General features: G+C 44.0%; 1 protein-coding gene across 2 annotated transcripts; it reads right to left on the bottom strand.

Annotated features, from left to right (window-relative positions):
• Window positions 1-261: 261 nt before the first annotated feature.
• Window positions 262-20049, bottom strand: Dyrk3 (dual specificity tyrosine phosphorylation regulated kinase 3). Of its 2 annotated transcripts, none has more exons than XM_085688296.2 (3): window positions 19905-20049; window positions 7587-7698; window positions 262-2065 (listed from the first exon to the last, which is right to left on the bottom strand). In XM_085688296.2, the coding sequence occupies exons 2-3, from the start codon at window positions 7668-7670 to the stop codon at window positions 491-493; spliced, it is 1659 nt and encodes a 552-aa protein (XP_085544422.1). In that variant the 5' UTR covers window positions 7671-7698; window positions 19905-20049; the 3' UTR covers window positions 262-490. The 2 variants fall into 2 exon arrangements, with proteins under 2 accessions (XP_085544422.1, XP_085544421.1); XM_085688295.2 differs by lacking the exon at window positions 19905-20049 and adding an exon at window positions 9451-9601.
• Window positions 20050-20935: the final 886 nt, after the last annotated feature.

Genomic DNA, 20935 nt, shown 5'->3' with positions numbered 1-20935 from the left:
ACTATGCAAACAGCCACCCAGATTCCCACGCGAGTCTTTCCACCCAGAATGAGCCCACGGGATTACTTGCTGGGGTAAGAATTCCAGCTTTGCTCTACACGCATGCCTACCACAACTCCAAACTACCCTCCCAGATAGATGCTGAGGGAGAGGAGAGGGGAGAAATGGCACATGTTTTTAGAATATCTTCTATCTTAAAGAGATTTAAACCAAGAGCATAGTACACGGGTTGAGGTGCCTCTGACGAGATAGACAAAGATGTATTGACCTATAAAAAGTCATTTAATGTATACTCCAGATGGCCAATACAAGCTGGTTAGACAATTAGCCCTTGAAGAGTTCATTTATAGTCATATAAAAATGTTCTGCCTTGTTAAAAAAGTTTAGTCAACAAAAACATATCCATCAATGAATGGGCTTCAATTTTTTCCCATTTGCATGTTTGCAAGGTTAACTAAAAATACATACATTTGCATCTCCGAGCGGTCCATTAGCTAATCAGCTTTGGCAATACACTGCACAGGGGTATACTACCACTGGTTTCAGACATTAGGTTAGCTTTAAGCTTACTGGCTATTCCAACGACTGGAGGCAGCTTGGAGCCCAGTCCCTGGAAAGCAGTTGTAGGATTAACGACCCGTTTCCCTGACACCTTGTCCATGGTGAGAGGTCTGGGTGCAGACTTGCTAATCCAAGGATGCCTTAATGCTTGAGCTGGGGTGAGGCGGGCAGAGGGGTCCCACTGAAGACATCGTTTCAGAAACTCTATGAACAAGTAATCCTCACACCCTTTCAGTGCCGTGGCCCAGTCTTTGCTGCCTGGGGGGCCTCGCTTCTTACCCCTGCGTGAGCGACCACCCAGAAGTACAACCCGCCCGTCGGCCTGAGTCGTCACAGAGCAGTAGCGAGGCAAGCCCTTGGAGTTAATAAAGTACTTGGCACGTTTGGATTGCTCCAGGAGTTTTGGTGGGGGCATCCCTAGCAGCTCCATCATGCAGGCCAACTGGTCTCCTTCGTCCTCGCCGGGGAACAGAGGCTGTCCTGTCAAGAGTTCTGCAAGGATGCAACCAAAACTCCAGATGTCGATGGGCGTGCTGTAGCGGCAGCCCAGGATGATTTCTGGGGCCCTGTAGAAACGAGACTGGATGTATGTGTAAAGCTTCTGGTACTCGAAACAGCTGGACCCGAAGTCGATGACCTTGGTGGCACTGCGCCCGTGGTGTTTCAGGAGAATGTTCTCTGGCTTCAGGTCACAGTGAATGATCTTATTTTTGTGAAGAGCGTCCAAGGACTGCAGGATGGACTGCGCAAACTTGCGCACCAACTGGACACTGAAACCCTGAAACTTGTTCTTCTTAATGAGCTCATACAGGTCTATGCTCAGCAGCTCAAAGGCCATGCACACATGGTTCCGGAAGGTGAAACTTTCGAGCATGTGGATAACATTCATGCTACCAGTTTTATCCTGCTTCTTCAGATGCTCCAAAATCCGGATCTCCTCAGCTGCCTGGCGATGGAAGCGCTTCTCGTTACGCACCATTTTTAGGGCCACGTACTGTCGCAGTTTGTGATCATAGACACGGGCTACCTGTCCGAAACTCCCCTTGCCGATAATTTTCAACACTTCATAGCGGTAAGCGAGATGGTCCCGAGGCACATGGATGTAGGCCCCGTCCGCGTCGTCGTAGCCCCCGTTATTGGGGCCACCAATCACTCCTTGGCGCTTTTTGGCATTTGGACCCACGAAGTAGATTTCCGGGTAGCTGATGATCTCCAGCTTCTCATAGGCAGTGAGGTGGTGTTTGTACTGCTTCAGAGCTTGCTCGGGAGTCAGCGGCAGCACTTTCGATGGTTTGGATGAACTGCTGGATTTCACCGTGTTCAGGCTTTCGGAGCTCTTCCCCTGAGAAACAGAAGGAGAGGACTTTTCACAGTTGCTGATGCCATCCGACTGAAGAGTATTGGACCTCCTGTTGCCAAATTCTTGAAACAGCTGCTCTACCTTCATCTCACTTCCATTCACAAAGTGATGAGTATGATCTCTCGTCAATGGCTCAGTGGTACTCTACAAAAGAAAAACACACGTACTGTTAATGGCACTAGAATACTAGAAAGGCAAAAGGGCCTTCTTTTTTGCTTTTTGGTTTTTTGTTTGTTTGTTTGTTTGTTTTTTGAGACAGGGTTTCTCTGTGTAGCCCTGGCTATCCTGGAACTCACTCTGTTGACCAGACTGGCCTCGAACTCACAGAGATCCACCTGCCTCTGCTTCCCAAGTGCTGGGATCACCACCACCCAGCTGCAAAAGGGCCTTCTAACTAAACAACATCAAAACATGTCAGTCACTTTTATTCTAAAGTTAAAAGACACAACCAGGGGGCTGGAGAGATGGCTCAGTGGTAAGAGCAACCGCTATGCAAGAGTGGGGACCTGAGTTCAGAGGCTTCTGTAAAAAGTTGCCCTTGGGCCTGTGACTCCAGTGTTGAGAGGGACAGAAACAGACACCCAGACCAGTTCCAGATTCAATGAGAGACTGTGGTGGAGAATGTTAGAGCAGGATAGGTGACACACACACACAGGCGACACACCCACAGGAGACACACACAGGTGATACAGGTGACACACCCACAGGTGATACACACAGGTGACACACACACACAGGTGACACATACACACAGGCACACACACACAGGTGACACACACAGGCACAGAGATGATATACACACACAGGCACACACATATGCACATACATATTTACCACACTCACGTCCATCCATCCATACACACACAGAGGTTTTTGGGGGTAGGGGGGAGACAAAGCCCTAAATAAGAAGGCACCAATCTCTGGACATGCATTTCATCGGTTCTTGGATTCTCTGAACACACCCACCCTAGACCCTAGACCCTACACATGTTCAAGACAGGGTGAATTCAACATGCTGCCTTCCTTCTCCTTAGGTCTTTGAACTGAGACGCCACTACTCTACCCATCCGTTCATATCCTATACGCCTTCAGGACCCAACTCCAGTCTTCTCTCTGTAGTACGGTACTAATTTAGTCTCATACTTTGATTATGCTTATTATTTCTTGGTGGGGAGGAGGGCATGGGCCCCAACACAGATGGAGGGCAGAGAACACTTCCATTTCTCTCCTTCTACCACAGGACTCCCAGGGACCAAGCTCAGGCTTGGCACTAAGAGCCTTTACCCACAAAGCCAGCTTACTTTTAGAAATAAAAACCAGGAGTGAGTTCCCAGCTTCCTTCCATCTACCCAATACTCACCAGGTCTACTGTTCACCACTTGGAACCCATACTAAAAAATAAGTACTCTTAAGAAGTTTAATATACATATAAGGCTGAGCTAGGCAAAGAATAATGGTTTGCCTTTAGTTATATTTATATACAAAAATTAATATCTGCATGCAACTTGGCCAATTTTTCTTGAATCATTTCCTATCTAATTTTAATACACCTAAATATTTATTGCTAATGCATTTGGAATTATAGACACAGTCGAAAGGTCTGTGCTGGGGCCCTGGCTGCCCTCCTCAAAGCTCTCGGACCTGACTACTATTTGAACCTTCAGAACTTCTGTTTCTTGGTCTATAAAATGTGGATAATACCTACTTGTAGCATGTTGTGGAATCAAACTATAACCAAAACATGAAAGACTCACAAACCATAAAGCATATTCAAAATACTGGCTACAACTTCTCAGTTTGTGACTGCTTAGCCTCATTCCCTTTGTCCCTTTCCCCTGTTGTTGATTTTCTCTTCTTCTTCAATGGTTTCCTCCACACCACAGGCTCCCTCTACTGAACATCTAGCAAAGAAGGGCCCAGGTTTCGCATGGGAAAACCTAATTCTCATTCTCCCTCGCATAAAGCCCACCTTCTGCTTGCTAGTCAATGTTTTATGTTAACTTTCCAGGTATATCAACGATAAGATAAAATCGCTGCCTTAATGCAAAGGAAGGCCTCTCTAGGCATCATCGTCAGCCTCTGGTGGATAAGCTTCTGTGGTCCTGAATCTGACTGGGATTCCTCTGCCTAGTGGGAGATTCTGAAGGTCTTCACCTCACTTCTGTATGTGATAAAGAGAGGGGTCTCAGGCACAAGAACAAGTATTTAATAGAGGTCTAATCTTCATAGAATTATTTTAACAAAATTAAGAACACCACCGGGATCTCCTGATTCCCGTTTCTTCAATATGTTGAGCCTTATCTGCACTCTCTGAGAATCAAGTGCTAAGTCACCAGCAAGAATTTCCCAGGCCACGCCCATTTTTCCATGAAAGTTCCTGGAAATGTAAACAGGGCTGTCCTTTCCTGGCCCCCTGTTGATGGCATTCTCATTTCCTCCTCTCACCTCACCTGTGCCTACCAGGCTCTCTCATCACCCTGGACACACCCTCCCTGTTCACACTTGCACCTGTGGGATGCACTGTGCGTCTCTCTTGAAGAAGTATGGCCCCTAAGACAGTATGTCGCTCAGAGGCAGTCCACTACAGATTACCAGAGTTCAGATCTTCGGCAAACAGGGGGATTGCATCAAGGATTCTTCCACACAGGAAGGGGATCCTTCCTTACCATGCTTCTCTTTCTTATAAATGTCAAGTCCTGAAATGAGTCGATTATATTCCAAATCTTCTGGGCTATAATAAAACATTCTTTCCATTTTTCCCCTCAATCCACAGTTATTGTGCTTTGAATGCAAATGGCCCCCATAGGCCCACAGAGTGGTACTACTAGGAGATGTGGCCTTGTTGGAGAAGGTGTGTCACTGGGGGTGGGCTCTGAAGTTTTAGATGCTCACACGCAGTCCAGTGTCACCCTTTCTTCCTGCTGCCTGCTGATCCAGTTGAAAAACTCTCCAGTACCATGTTTGCCTGTCTGCTGCAATGTTCCCCACCATGATGATAAGGGCTAAACCTCTGAAACTGTAAGCCAGACCCAATTAAATGTTTTCCTTTATAAGAGCTGCCGCTGTCATGGTGTCTCTTCACAGCAATAGACACCCTAACTAAGACAACAGTATTCACATGTAAGATATTAATAGTTATAAAATACTATGTATTTTTTTGATAATCAGAAAGGTATACAATGGACTCAACCAAATGTTTTGTTAATCATGTTATTATGTACAAGAGACAAATCAGGGAAAAGTTACCATGTTTTATTTCTTGAGAATGCTTCACTGTACACTGTTAATGTGGAAAGCATAATGTGTTTTATTTAAAACATGCTATATTAGTTGAGCCCTAAAAATCCTATTGGGAAATTCAGAATGAATAATCTTCTAACCTAGATATAGAAACTTACCCTTGGAAGTAGAAGATATACTTCAGTTGGTAGAGTATTTGCCTAATATGCGTGAGGTCCTGGGTTCAATGCCCCCCCAAACCTGGCACTGCCAAAAACAAACAAAAAAACTACCTTCCACTAGACTGGCCTTCAATCTCTGAAACAAAGAACTCAGTCCAATAAAAGCCTTGCGGCAAATAATTTACACTTTAGATGAGACTGTGTAAAGCCACTGTGTGAAGATAAATAGGAGCTCGGAGGACGGAATCATGGCACTGTGAACTTTAAGTGCTCCCAGGGGTCAAAAAGCACTTTTTAAGAAAAGTTTGCAAATAAAAGGGGTTGGGGAGGCAGGATAATGGTTAAAGTGTTTGCATCAGGGCCAGAGTTCAAAGCCTCAGAACGCATGTCAATGCTGGGTAGGCATAGAGCCTGCCTCAAGACAGAAACCGAGCAAGCTGGCTAGCAAGACGAGTCATTCCTGACCCGAGAGCTCTTGATTGAGAGACCCTACCCCAATGAATAAGACAGAAGAGAATACACGCACATCACACACACACACACACACACACACACACACACACACACACACACGAGAAAAGTGGATAAGCGGGGTTTAGAAAAAAAAACTTACAGTGACATGTTGGATTATTATTTAAAATCTTAGCATTTCCCCATGAGTGTCACACTGAACACCATGTAGTAAGAAATTAACTTGATGCTGAAATACAATCTGAGTGACGTACTGGACAGAGAGCAGCGTGGATCAACTCTGAACTAAGCTAACCGAGGTTGGCGTCAGATGTCAGTACGCAAGCTCTCCTGCCGGAGTTTTCAGTGCAGCACTGGGCTGACCAGACTGGAAGATGGGCTGGGCACCAGAGATGGCTCTGGACTTCTCCGAGGCATTCGGATACCACAGAGATAAACCCACAGGGACGGAAAGAACCTCCACCACACCCCAGAAGAGATTTAAAGATAGTATGACCAGACTTCCAAATATTTTGAGACCATGCTAAGTAATATTATTAGTCTTGAAAGTGGTTAAAAACAAACAAACAAACAAATAAACTAGAGAAGAAGTAGGAACAATTACAAGACTAACAAGATAGCTGAGCTTACCAGGACGCTTGCCACCAAGTCTGACACCTGCACGTGAGGGCACACAAAACATGAACAAATAGATAAATGCAAAATTTTGAAAGACAAAAGACAGAGTAAGATAAGAAAGGGACAGTTGTCAAGTGGTAAGTAGAAACATGGAAGGGAAGATTACCAAGCAGCCGGCCCTGCTCCTCAGAAGCTCCGTGACGCCACACACACTGTAGCGCATTTTCAAGTGACAGACGGGCGTCTTGCCCTGGAACTGGTCCAGGCCCTGCTCTGCTCCTCTACCTATGCGGACAGACGGACTGCGCTGTCATTTCTTTATGATCTGAAGCCAATGTCGCAAGCTAAAGGTCTGGAGTTCCTAAGAGGATTTGAACCCATCAAAACCCAACCTGTACTGTTTCGGCTTAATCTGTGAGTTAAACCAAAACCAAAACCAAAACCAGCTGTCGTTCACCTATGCTCAGCCAGGACCGAAAAGGAAAGATGAGCTGATTATGAATTCTGACATTTTCCCCCTGGTGTTTCTGTTAAAAGAAGCATTTGTACTCTACATTATGTCATCTGTTATAAGAAGAAATATCTCCTACACAAGAGGATCCCTCCCCGCCATATCTCCTACACAAGAGGATCCCCCCCATATCTCCTACACAAGAGGATCCCCCCCCGCCATATCTCCTACACAAGAGGATCCCCCCCCATATCTCCTACACAAGAGGATCCCCCCCTCCCCCCCCCCGCCGCCATATCTACCTCACGAGAAAGTACATGGGAGGCAAGGACTTCAAAACTGTTCCAAAGGCTGAACTCAAGCCACATGACAGTTTTCCCCGAGTCAGGAGAAATCAAAAGCAAACCAAACAGGCATGGTGGCATACCCATTTAATACCAGCACTCTGGAGACAGAAGCAGATGCATCTCTGTTTGAATCCAGCCTGGTCTACGTGAGAGTTTCAGGCCAGGCACCACTACATACCGAGACTCTGTGTCCGGGAAAAATTTTTAAATTGTTTTAAAAACTGAAATAACTCCCCCACAAAACAGAAAAAAAAAACAAACAAACCTCAAAACAAAAGAAACAAACCACCATGACAGAGGGAAGTCTGTCCTGCGCAGCACGACGTAGCCCTTCCTCGATTTTAAGACGATTTTAAGGAGTCCCTTCCTTTACTTACATTTAGTCTTCTGGAGAGAGGTGCTTCAGCAGGATTGCAGGGTGTGTTTGAACAGGGGGGGCATCTGGTTTCATCTATCATCATGAAGGTATCGTAGACACCATCCCCCAACCTAGTTGGAAGGGTTCCAGAGAAAACCGGTCAGTAAATAAACAAAACAAGCCTGCAGTTTCAAAACACCCCAGGCCCAAACTGTTTCTTATCCCTTCTGCCACCCCACATAAACAAGTGGGGCGCTCGACAGTGGATGAGAAGGATCTCAATCTTTTCCTTCCATTTTAATATTTTTGCTGTGAGCCTAGCCTTTAATGCCCGAGCCATCTCTCCAGCCCTCTTTTCCATTTTTAAAAATTAATTACAAAGCGTTGGCTGTCCTGGAACTCACTATGTAGACCGAGCTGACCTTGATCCGCCTGCCTACACCTCTGCATCACCACTCTTGGCTCCTTTTTCTTTTTAAAGAAAGGAAACTATTTCTAGATTCAAATTTTAAAATAGTTACAACAGGCTAGATGTGATGGTGTATGCCTTTAATCCCAGCACTCAGGAGACAGGGACAGGTGGATTCCTGTGAGTTCAAGGCCAGCCTGGTCTTCAGAGTGAGTTCCAGGACAGCCAGAACTACATAATGAAGAGACCCTGTCTCTAATAAAACAATAATAAATAAAATGGTTACAACAAATCTTACTTTCTGAATGTTGTTCAAAAAAAAAAAAAACCCCAGGGGCCATCAATTAACATACTACTTGAAAATGAAGACCAATTTGAATAGAAAACCTAAAACCAGAAAAAAATAAACAGGACAGAGGTGTTTGTTGTCTTAGGACTTGGATTCTCATCTGCGGGTGCTGCCTTCCCCTCCAAACTCACAGGTTACTGGGAAGAAAAGGTCCAGTAAACACTCTGACAAGTAAGAAACCCTTCAGGGCTGTCTTCTATTTACCTACACACCTACTTACATGCCAAACTAACTTGTGAAAAAGGCAGCCAACAGGAACCGGGTGCTTTAAGTAACAAACCGTACTGAATCTCTCTTCTGATCCCACTGTGTTTCCGGGACGATGGGGATGTTTAAAATGCTAAAGGGAGTACACAGATCGAGTCTGCTCTTACACTGTGGATCTGCCACTGTGAAGTCACACAAACAATGGGCAGGATCCACAAGATGGCCTTGAATAATACACTTCATCTGCTACTGAGTCTACGGATTTCCCGGTCACACCTGGCAATGTTTCACGCTGTCATCTCAGATGATATACTACAAACATGATCATGACTAGGTAACAATTTTTCATTGCCTTTTTTTTTTAAAAAAAAATACCTTTTTAATATTTCACCTTTAAGATTTGACTTATAAAATTAGTTCTGGAGTTTAACTGAAATGTTAAAGGAATAAAAGAGGGCTTAAAAATACACACACACACGAAAAAAATTGAATTATCTTCTTAAGAAGAATGTGTTCACGTTCAACCAATGTCTCGATAACAGAAGCCAGTTTTTTTCTGGATGGGACCGGCCTTTGCCACAGCACGATGAAATACACAGGGACCCGCACCGCATCTGCAGAGCAGCAGCCAGATGCGAATGACCGGAGAGGGTTCCCTCACCCAGGGCTCCGTGAGAAAAGAGGGACCCCCACAAAACCAGCCGACGTGTGGGGAGCAAGCTCCCCGGGTTCTGTTGGTTTCTCGGAGCAACAGGGCGCGGTTCACAGGTCCTGTGCACAGGTCCCCGGCGTGCTCCCAGCCCCGGCTCTCCGGAGGCCGCGCCGCTCGCTCGCTCCCGCCCTTCCCGCTCTCGGAGCTGATGGACAGGCAGCCCGGACCCGCAAGGAGTCCTCCTGCTCCCCCCAGAGCGCCGTTACCTCCGCTGCTGCGGCTGGAGCCCGGTCCCCGGCAGCGCCCCGTCCTTCCTCCCGCGCCCGCGGGCTGCGCCTCCCATCGCGAGCTCGTCCCGTGGCCACAGCGGCGGCGGTTGGCCGGCACGGTCGCCACCAGCACCGCACCTCCTGGCCTCGCTACGAGCGGCGGCTCCGCTTGCGGCTCGCGCAGCCGGGTAGGGAGACCGCGCGGGAGCGGTCGCGTCGCCTAGCAACCGCGCACGCCGCGCCGCGCCTGCGCAACTCCGCCGCGGAGGGGGCGGAGCAAGGGGCATGTTGCTCACCGAAGTGCTTTTATATGGTTTTTGGTTTTGTTTATATTTTCTTTCTTTCTTTCTTTTTTTCTTTTTGCAGAAGAGGAAACTGAGGCCCGAGAAGCCGCGCTTCTTCGTACTCATTTAACAATGAACCAAGCCTGGAAGTATCTGCAGCGCAGCCTTCCTGCTCTGCAGGCCCCTTGGAAAACTGCCCGTCTTTAATGTGCACATTCTTTCTGAAAAGTTCAGTATGTTAAGCTGACTTCAACAGTTGGAATGGAAGTGAAAAGGAAGGTAGTTAAGTCACACAAGAGGTGGTTGTGGTGTTGAGCATGGTACCCAAAAGATTTCTTACCGCTTCAACACAATGAGCCTACTGAATACACCAGAAAAACCACAAGTCGGACGCGCACGCCACCTGGTGTACACTGGGCGTTATTTCAAAGAGCTTAATTCCATAAATCTTCACATTTCCACCCAAAACCCCTTTCTGCGGTCCTAAAAGTCACAGTCCATGTTCTCGTCTCTGAAGATCCACGATCTCTTTACAGTTAGAAATCCGTCCATTTCGGAAACTTTCTTATGACCAGTGTTGTTTTAGTCTCTCTGTGATATATAAATAAAAATGTTTTCTTTGACGATGACCTTTCAAAGTTTCTAAATAGCCTTCTCTTTCTCCCTTTCCTTCACCCACACAACCAGTAGTGCAATCTTGCGTTCATAGGAGTTTTTTCTTTGGGCTCTTTGAGTCTTTTGTTTGAAGACGGCGTTCCATAGCAACAAGAGACTCCTCTCAGCTACAAGATTACAAAATTCTACTAAAAGATCCTGCTCCTGGAGAACACCTCAGACTGCTTTACTAGGGGAAAGAGTTGAATGGAACTTGCCTGCACGTGTTTAATTGCCTCGTTGTGAATCACTGCATCTCCCCTTCTGCCTTTAAGACCCATCTCCTGAGCCAAGCAGATGCGTTCCTGCTCGTTCCTGCTCTGCTCACCCCTAAGTGGGTTGGGGAGCGAATACAGAGGCCCCCATTGTTTAGCCCGTGGTTTCCATGGTCAAGGGAGGGAGAACTCTTTAAGGGTGCTGGACTTCATGAGTTTCTGACCTTAGTGACCTAAGTACTTTTCAGTGTTTTTTGAAGGACTCTTGTTTTATAACAACAACCACACCCTCTCTAAAGAACTACCCTGTGATCTCCCGCTATTGAGAAGCCTCTCTTAAGTGTAGTTCAATACACTCACTATGGCAGCCCGTGTACGGAAACTGAAATAATGCAACTAAAACAATACAAAGAGAACACGGCCTCTGCACAACGATAAAATGTTCCATATTTTTATATATTCCACATATGTAAAATATATACTTGATAAATGTTATATTAAAGTAAATAAAAGAAGCACATGAAGGTTCGAGGACAAAGCTTTGAGGGATTGAGAAGTGTGAGGAGCGATTTAGGTTTGATATGTTCAGATACATTGGATAAGGGCTAGAGAGATAACTCAGTGGTCAAGAGTCCTGGATGCTCTTGCAGGGGACCGGCTTTGATGCGCAGCCTCCACATGGCAGCTCACAACCCACCATAGCTCCAATTCCAGGAGGTCCAATGCCCCCTTCTGACATCTGAGAGTACCAGGCACACATGTGGTGCACTGTCTGTCATACATGTGCTCAATACACTCACACACAAAGATAAACCTAAAATGTTTTTCCAAAGACAGACTGGATATATGGATGACGTTATTGAATAATGAATTAATTTTCTTTGACGCAGGGCTTCTCTGTCTCTTTGGAACCTGTCCTGGAACTAGCTCTAGTAGACCAGGCTGGCCTCGAACTCACAGAGATCCACCTGGCTCTGCCTCCCAAGTGCAGAGATTAAAGACGTGTGCCACCACCACCCAGCTAAATTAAAATATTTTTAAATAAATGAAGAGTGGTTCAAAATCACCATTATCTCTCTACAGAAAGCTAAAACAAGAATTACCTACCACAGGCTAGCCAAGCCATCTGAGATGTTTATCTGTCTTTTGAAGTCAGTTCTAGTACACAGGAAAACTAAAGAGCCTGTAATAAATGTTTTAAAGGCAACTATCCCAGAATCTTAGGGGGAGAAATTAAAAGAATTTAGAAGTGTTGCTCAATAATACAATTTCTGCATAGCATACAAGAGGCCCTGGTTTTCACTTCCAGCACCACAGAAACAGGTGACAAGTGGCCATTCAGTCGGTGATCTCAGCACTTTCGGGGGGGGGGGTGTGGAGAAAACGCCCCTGCGACCACTCAGGTGTAACTTGTGATAAAGCAGTTGTTGGAGGCTCGAGTTCAGTTTGAAATCTTTTCGCTGCTATGAATTTCCCTGTAGCAAAATGTGTCATGGTGCGTATGACGATACATGTGTCACAAAACTGGATTGCGTGTATAAAATAAACCATTCACTTAAAGCCTATGAGCCTCACTCTTTCAGACATGGTGTTTCCAACATTACGAGCACTTGGTCTTGTGTCTCCTAAGCCCTTAAGGTTGTCCTTATTAGTCCCAAACCCTTTCCTCAGAATTATTTTGTGCGGGTTCTTTTTACATTTTTTTCCCCCTTATAACCTTTAGTGACCTGGATGTCCAGCTCCCAATCCACTACCCAGGGTAACTCAGAGAAGACTTCTCAGGAGCAAGGACTGAAACTTTTCAGTAATAACTTGTCACACGATCTGAGAGTTATTCTGCAGCTCTAATCCCCTTGCTCTAGTTGGCTCTGATTCTCTTTAGTTCCAATTCTTTCTGTCCTAAATCATTGGTTCCAGTTCTTTCTAGTTCCAGTTCTGCTTTAATTCTCTTCTTCAATTCTCTCTTGTTTCGTCATTCACTTAGCTTAAATACATTTTTTTTTACAAGACCTTGAAGCAATAAGAAAAAGAGTTATAAGAGTTACACCTCATTGGTCATAGTGCATTCCTTAGGTAAATGATAAGGAACTGAGCATTTACCACAGCTAGACAGGGTTTCAAGGTTTCAGGTGTAAGACTGTGATCAGAGGCCAGGAGCACAGGGCCTGATGAGACCTGCTGCAGAGAGAGCTGTACAGAGAGTCAGGTCTTACCAGCCAGACCTGGCAAGTGAAGAATTGGCCTGATTTTTTAGGTTGCTTTGCATTAGTGACCTTGGTTAGACATGTGCAACTCTGACCTGTGTACATCTGTAAAGTTTTAACTTATGATCCATTTACAGATTTACAGAAACATTCAGTCTAGTTGACACTTGCTCTGAGGTGAAAATGAGCTAATTGTGTGTAGTTTGAGTAAAAACTACAAAAAAAAGTATACTTTTAAGTGTCTTACAGTACTTGTGAAACAATAGATCTAATTATAAAGCATATCCTAGTTTATTTTCTATGTATCAAAATTACACAGATAAATGAGAAGTCCTGACCATCCACAAATATATGTGCCTATAGACTGAGATACAATCTAATCTAATAGATCTAATTATAAAGCATATCCTAGTTTATTTTCTATGTATCAAAATTACACAGATAAATGAGAAGTCCTGACCATCCACAAATATATGTGCCTATAGACTGAGATACAATCTAATCTAATAGATCTAATTATAAAGCATATCCTAGTTTATTTTTTATGTATCAAAATTACAGAGATAAATGAGAAGTTCCTGACCATCCACAAATATATATGTACCTATAGACTGAGATACAATTATGAGATTACATATACACATCACATGAGTGCAGGTATTGGGGAGGCACCAAAGCTGCTTTTGCACATGTGAAATTGCAGACAGGAGCAGCAGTTTTCAGAGTTGTTGGTCCCACAGGCCTTTCCCAGATGGGATTCTCCTCCATCAGAGAATCATCCCTCTGGTGGGTTGACACCTGTGGTGACTTCCATGGCCTCTTGACAATAACCAGTGCTATCTACAGCCCAAAAGGGCCTGTGTGTATGTATGCCTGTGTGCATGAGAGAGAGAGAGAGAGAGAGAGAGAGAGAGAGAGAGAGAGAGAGAGGTGTGAATGTGGGTCTATCCAAGCATCAGTGTGGAGACTAGGGAACAACTTCTGGAAGTCAGTTCTTTCTTTCCACCGTGGGTTCTGTGGTTTGAATTTAGGTTGTAAGGTTTGCACGGAAAGTTCTTTCAGCGGCTGTGCCGCCTTGCCATCCCTTGAGTGCTGTAGCCCACAAGCACCAAACAGTGAGAAGAATAGCTGACAAATCTCTAGACTAACTCACGGAAATATTCCAGTGAGGAAGCCCAATTTGCGAAGCTTTGGGAATATTCGTCTTTGGGCTAGTCACTGCCATTTCCGTAAAACCCTTCTGAAGCCATCGCGCTCCCCTTTCCATAGCTCCTCATGTATTGTTATACTGGATAACCTTGATATATAGAATATAGACTGGGTGCCTTGAATTCTGGAGAAGGGCCTAGAGAAAGGAAATATTCCTGGGGGAGGGGGGGAGCTGCCACTTGGCCTGGAGGCTGGAAGTTCCAGGCTCTGGGGTTTACACTATCATAGTTCCCTCTTTGATTTAGACTACTGTAGATGTTATCTCTAAAAGATTCCATTTCCTTTAATCAGCTAGCAGTTGATGAAAACACCAAGGCGGAAATGCAGATCAAGTGCCTTCCAGTTTCTTTCCAGGGCTTACACTGGTTGCCATGGCCACCATAGACGCAAGGCGTTCCCAGTGGTTGTGGGAACAGAAGAGTTTAGTGCGCAATGCAGCGTTTTTCTCTGCCCCCTTTTCTACCGTTATCAATTACAGATTTCTAGCTTAACTAACCACACAAGTGTGATTAACACACGAACTCCCTCTCCCTCTCTTAGAAATCATAGCCCCTTCCTCTATTTACCCTCTTTGGATATGCCTGGGCGCTTCACAGCCACACCCCCTCTGAGACATAAGTAAGCTGACACCCACTTTGTCAGTGTTATCTATCTTGTTGGCCCTAAAAAATGCATGCCTGTTATCCTTGCTATTGCCAAAGAATTGCTAATTGTGCCTGTGTGGGTTTATGAACTGGAAACCTTGTGGGATCACAGCGAGAGAACACTGAGCCAGAGCACTGGGGAGAACACTGGAAGAATAGAGACATGATAAAAAGACGTGTGGGCCGATTTATCCCTTTCACCCTCAGACCCCCTTTAGCCGGTTTTTGCTTGCTGTAGCATTCCTCCTGGATTCTGAGAATTTTAGGGAATGGGCACCCCAATAAACTTCAATACTTGAGTACAGTTGACTTAAGAAGCACAACATATTACTAGAGCAGCCATAGCATAACTCCAAAAGGCGCTCTCAGAGTAGGAGGAAATGAATGCACAGTGTCACTATTCGTAGTTGGTATGAACCCCGGCAGGGCCAGCTCCGTGATTATGGCTAACGGCTGAGAATGATTATTTTCCAACAGTCTTTGGAGCCATCCTTTGTTTTTATTTATTTATTTTTGGTTTTTTGATTTGTTTTGTTTTGTTTTTCGAAACAAGGTTTCTCTGTGTAACAGCTCCGACTTTCCTGGAACTTGCTCTGTAGACCAGGCTGGCCTCAAACTCACAGTGATCCGCCTGCATCTACCTCCCAAGTGCTGGAATCAAAGACATGAACCACCATCAGCCTGCTGGATCCATTCTTTATTTTTAAAAAAAAGTTTAGTCTTTTATTTTATGCATATGAGTGTTTTGGCTACATGTATGTATCTGCATTACCTGTGTGCCTGTTGCCCACAGAAGCCAGAAGGCCTTGGAGACCCGAAAACCGGAGTTACAGATGGTTGGTGAGTAGAACCTGGGTTCTCTCCCGGAGCAGCCAGTGCTCTTAACCACTTTGCCATCTCTCCACCCTACCGTCATTTATTTTTAATTCAATATTTATTGAGACAGGGTCTCACTTTGTACATAACATTGGTCTAATACTCTAGATGTAGTCTAGGCTAACCTAATTTATAGCAATCTGTCTTAGTTAGGTTTTCTATGGCTGTGAAAAGGCACCATGATCACAGCAACTCTTATGACAGAAAGACATTTAATTGGGGTGGCTTCCACTTTCAGAGGTTTAGCCCAATATCATCATGGGCCAGCATGGTGGCAGGCTGGTAGAAATGGTGCTGGAGAAGCAGCCGAGTGTCCTACATCTTGATTTGCAAACAACAGGAAGTGGTCTGAGACACTGGGTGTGGCTTGAGCATATATGAGACCTCAAATCAGGTCTCCACAGTGACACACGTCCTCCAACAAGACTACACCTACTCCAACAAGGCCTCACCTCCTAAGAGTGTCATTCACTTTGGGGTCATTTTCTTTCAAACCACTACACAATCCTTCAGTGGGGGTTACAGAAATGGGACACTGTGCCCTGTAACTTTTCTCTTATAAAGATTTGATTTATATACAGTAAAATCTACTATCCTTTTTCTTCTTTTTGTAATTTTGGGGATTCAATCCAGAGCCTCAGAAAGGCTGGGCAAGCTCATTACCCCAGAGGTATATCCCCAGCCCCTCAATTCACTACAGCTTACAGTTCTGTATAGAGTTGTCACTACCAATGCTATCATGGATGGTGTGTTGTGTTCTCTAGAGTAATAGAACTTATAAATGAATCTATCTACCTATCCACCAATATCTATGACACAGATATACATAAATATATGTGTATATTAAAGGGAATTTATTAGAATGACTTACAGGCTAATCCAACAATGGCTGCCTATAAAGAGAAGGTTCAAGAAACTAGTAGCTGTTCAATCCATGAGACTGGATTCTCAGCTGGTCTTTAGTATATGCTGGGATCCTGAAGAAGTAAGGCTTTAATGCCAGTGAAGGACTAGAACTACCAGTAAGAGTGAGGGCAAGCAGGCAAAGAGCAAGGCTTCGTTCTTTTTTTTTTTTTAAAAAAAAATTTATTTATTTATTTATTTATTACGTATACAATATTCTGTCTGTGTGGATGCCTGCAGGCCAGAAGAGGGCACCAGACCCCATTATAGATGGTTGTGAGCCACCATGTGGTTGCTGGGAATTGAACTCAGGACCTTGGGAAGAGCAAGCAATGCTCTTAACCTCTGAGTCATCTCTCCAGCCCAAGACCTTCCTTCTTTCATGTCTTTATATAGGTTTCCAGCAGAAGGTATGGCCTAGAATAGGGGTGAATCTTCCCAGTTCAAAAGATGTGGATTAAAAGTGTGTCTTCCCTTCTCAATGATCTAGATTCGAAGTGAATCTTCCCACTTTAAATTAAACAAAGAATCCCTCCCTGGCATGCCCCTCCATTTTTAGGTTTTAGGTTCCAGATGTAGTAAAGTTGACAACAAAGAACAGCCATCACAGGTCAAAGTCCTGCCATCCTCAACCATCTCCTGTGCCCCTCCGTAGCAATCACTAAACCTATACACACCACTGGCAATCACTGATGCTTTTTGCTCCCACAGTGTTGCTCACATAATGTGTTACACAAATGTACATCAGCCTTGGGTATGGTTTCTTTCACTGAACATTACAGATTTAAAAATCATCCATATTAGAAATGACAATAAATTCTCTTTTTTTCTTTTTTCCAAAACAGGGTTTCTTTATGTAGCCCTGACTGTCCTGGAACTCACTCTGTAGCTCAGGCTGGTCTCGAACTTAGAGATCTGCCTCCCTCTGCCTCCCAAGTGCTGGAATTAAAGTCAAGTGCCACCAAACCCAGCTCACTGAGTAAATTCCTAAGTCTGGCAGTACTGGGTAATAAGGTAAACATATGTTGACTTTACACAAACAATCATGCTATTTGAAGAGTATATATGTCTTATATGCTCATTAGCAAGATTTTCAGATGTGGGATTCTTCTCTGTATGCTGTGAATATCATTGGTTAATAAAGGAACTGCTTTGGGCCTATAGCAGAGCTATAGGGGAACAGAGCTAGGTGGAGAAAACTAAAGTGAATGCTGGGAGAAAGGAGGGTGGAGTCAGAGAGAAGCCATGTAGCCCTACCAGAGACAGATGCCAAAACTTCACCCGGTAAGCCACAGTCACATGGTGATACACGAATTAATAGAAATGGGTTAAATTAATATGTAAGAATTAGTCAATTAGAAGCTAGAGCTAATGGGCTAGGCAGTGATTTAAATAATATAGTTGCTGTGTGATTATTTTGGGGCTAACCAGCCAGGAACAAACTAGCGGCCTTCTTACTACAATTTTCAGTGGCTTTTCATCTTTGGCTTTTTGTTTTAACTGTTGTAATAATATAAAGTAATATCTCAGGGCTGGAGAGATGGCTCAGAGGTTAAGAGCACTGGCTGCTTTTCCAGAGGTCCTGAGTTCAATTCCCAGTGGCCACATGGTAGCTCACAGCCATCTGTAATGAGATCTGGTGCTCTCATCTGGGCAGCAAGCATACAGACAGACAGAACACTGTATACATAATAAATAAATAAATCTTAGAAAAAAAATAAAGTAGCATCTCCTTGTTGTGTTGTTATTTAAATATTAATTTAATTTGTTGGGGGAGGGCTCAAATGTGGGTCTACTTCACCTTGACTAAAGGTCAGAGTTTGAGCTTACTCTTTCAAAGTTATTGACAAAAGGTCTGATTAAAGGTATGGCTACAAACCAGATATATTGGCTTTGGGTGTGATTACATGGTTTTGAGTATTAAGATGTCCCATAGAGATAGATCCTCTCCACCTTGACCAAAGGTCTGAGGATTCAAGCTTATTCCTGCTCCTTCAAGGAAATCACGGGAGGTTTGACCCAGGGAATGGCTGCTGACAGGATGCTTGGTCTAAGGTGTGATCATTACATGTCCTGTCTAAACAACAGAGTACTTAACTAAGGATATAACTGCTTGATGCTTCAAGCACTGAAACAGGTAACAGATCTGTTTGTTCCTTGTACCATGTTAAAGCAGTCCTTTGCCTTCTTCTCCCCTCTTTTGGATTGGGGTACATAAGCATACAGAAAATAAACGTGGGCAATTTCAGGATTTATTGAATTTCTCTCCAGATGCTATCGTATGTCTGTGTCTTTTCTTTTGTACTTCTGATTTTTTTTAACCTGCCGTTTCTTAATCCTCATGCTTCTTTTCAAGCGCAGAAAAATAAACCAGGTGAGATTGTGTAGCACTATTAATAAAAACCCAGAGGCAGATGTTGGGGTTCAACCTGAAGATCAGAAAAGCAAAACAGCCATCCACTGGCTCTTACCTCTACCTTACACCATTGGTAATGTTATGCCCAGATCATGGAGTCCATCTAACACCAACTAGGAGACCGAGTCCTGTATGCAGAAGCAAAGAACCTTTATTCTTACACAAGTTTGCAAACTCAGAGTCTCTGTGTGTCCAACATATTGGACTGATCAGAGAGCCCCAAGCTCAGGTGGGGCTGGGTTTTTATAGTAGAAAAGGTAGGGGTGAGGAATTTCTAAGTTTCAGGACCCTTGATTGGCTGACATTTGTCTAGGGGTGTCCTGGTGAAAAGCAATGGGTGTATGCTGGCAGGTGAGTCTATCTACAATGGTTGGAATGTTAGGAATTTCCTTTGGATGATCTGTTTCTGGGTGGTGCCTGCTTAAGGCTCTTCCTGGAACCAGGTGCTGCCTGCTATGGCAGCTGTGTGGCCTGGGCCCCATTATGTGTGGCCAGGCTGCCCTGGGACCTGCATTCCCCCCTTTTTACAAGTACTGATGACAGGACCCAATCATGGCTTAAGGAGGTGGTATTGGGACCTCAGTACCATTAGCTCACAGTTGTTTTACGGCAGTGACATTTGCATTTATCACCACTCTTAAAGTCCTATATCTTTGATCTCTGAGTACAGCCAGATTATAATCCTGAATGATTCATATAGAAACAATAGTTTTTAAAGTCCATATAATACCCCTTTGGTTATGCATAAAGAAGGTCAAGTGTCTTATCTTACTGCAAAGAAAGTTTAGTTAATAAATCTATCAACTGACAATTTGTGGCCTATTTGTCTGTTAGGTCAATGGTTACTATAGGTAGCCACTTTGTCCCCCATTCCAGGGAGTTCCCTCTTGTCTCAGCATTTCAACCTATTTTGGGCAGGGAGCATAGGACAACGTGTTCTTTCCTGTAACTACTTTGAGCTGACATTGGGGTGTTGTTATCAGAGCCCAAAGAGGCTGAATGGCTAGCCAAAGGTAAGGAGGGAATTCGGGCAATGGGGCACTCACCAGAAGCATCTGGTTCGCAGACTCTGTTGGAGAAACAGGGAGCATTCATATCAGCTGGACTGGCACACATCAGTTTTCAGCAAGTCCAGGGCTCACAGTCATTCCGAGCAGGTTGTAGCCATCAACTGATGTTTATATGTGTCTGCTAGCCAAGTGGAAACCTATTGAGACAAATTGAAACTAGGAACAGAAGTTAAAATTTATGTTCTTAAAGGAAAATAATACATTTGAAACCTTCAGACCCATATTGAAATCCGTATCATAGAAAAAAGCAAATAACGAGTATCTGTAAACAGCAGGAACAGACACATACCTCTGAGTACTTGCTAAAATTACAGATTTGGGTTACAAGCATGTATGCTTTTCTACTGTCCAGAGAGCCAGATATGGATTAGACAGAGAAGTCTAATGAGAAACACATTAAAGTCTATACCTAGATGACAACCAGAATAAATGACCCAAATAGTAAGAAGTCATTGCTCTATCATCTTACCAGAACTATGCCAAAGAAAGGGAAAGAAATCAGAAATATTTTTAGTATCTTAATCATCTATTTATACCATTGTAACCTGTATTTACATCTTAAATCATTTTTAGACCCTCAATGCTTATAAGCTTTTATATTCTCAGATCTTTATGTACCTTAAAACATTTTTTTATTAAGAGACTTAGTAGCTTTAGAAAAAGCAAGACTTGATTTCTGTATATACAGAAATGAGCTAACAAGAGGGCTATAGCTTTGTGGAAGGATCTGGATACCTGCTGCTAAGCTGACAAAGTTATGTCTAGTCTATACCATCAGTACTATCAGAGATCCCAGAAGGATAAATAAATTACACCTGAGTACAGAACCAGCAGCTTCCAAATCTATTAAAAATGACAGGGACCAGAGTCCATATATAGTTAGCCATACCCAGGCCTCCACAGAATTGGAGGCAGAAATATCAGAATAGCAGTCTCAGCCAGACTCATAAGGTGAAATTTTTTTCCTGTGGAAGAGGGACATGAAAAAGATGGACCTTATTTTGCCT

Source organism: Myodes glareolus, chromosome 5 (assembly GCF_982192425.1).
Source record: "Myodes glareolus chromosome 5, mMyoGla1.1, whole genome shotgun sequence".
NCBI classification, from domain to species: Eukaryota; Metazoa; Chordata; class Mammalia; order Rodentia; family Cricetidae; genus Myodes; species Myodes glareolus.
The sequence above is the reverse complement of the archived record's forward strand: the minus strand, read 5'-3'. Positions and strand labels throughout refer to the sequence as shown.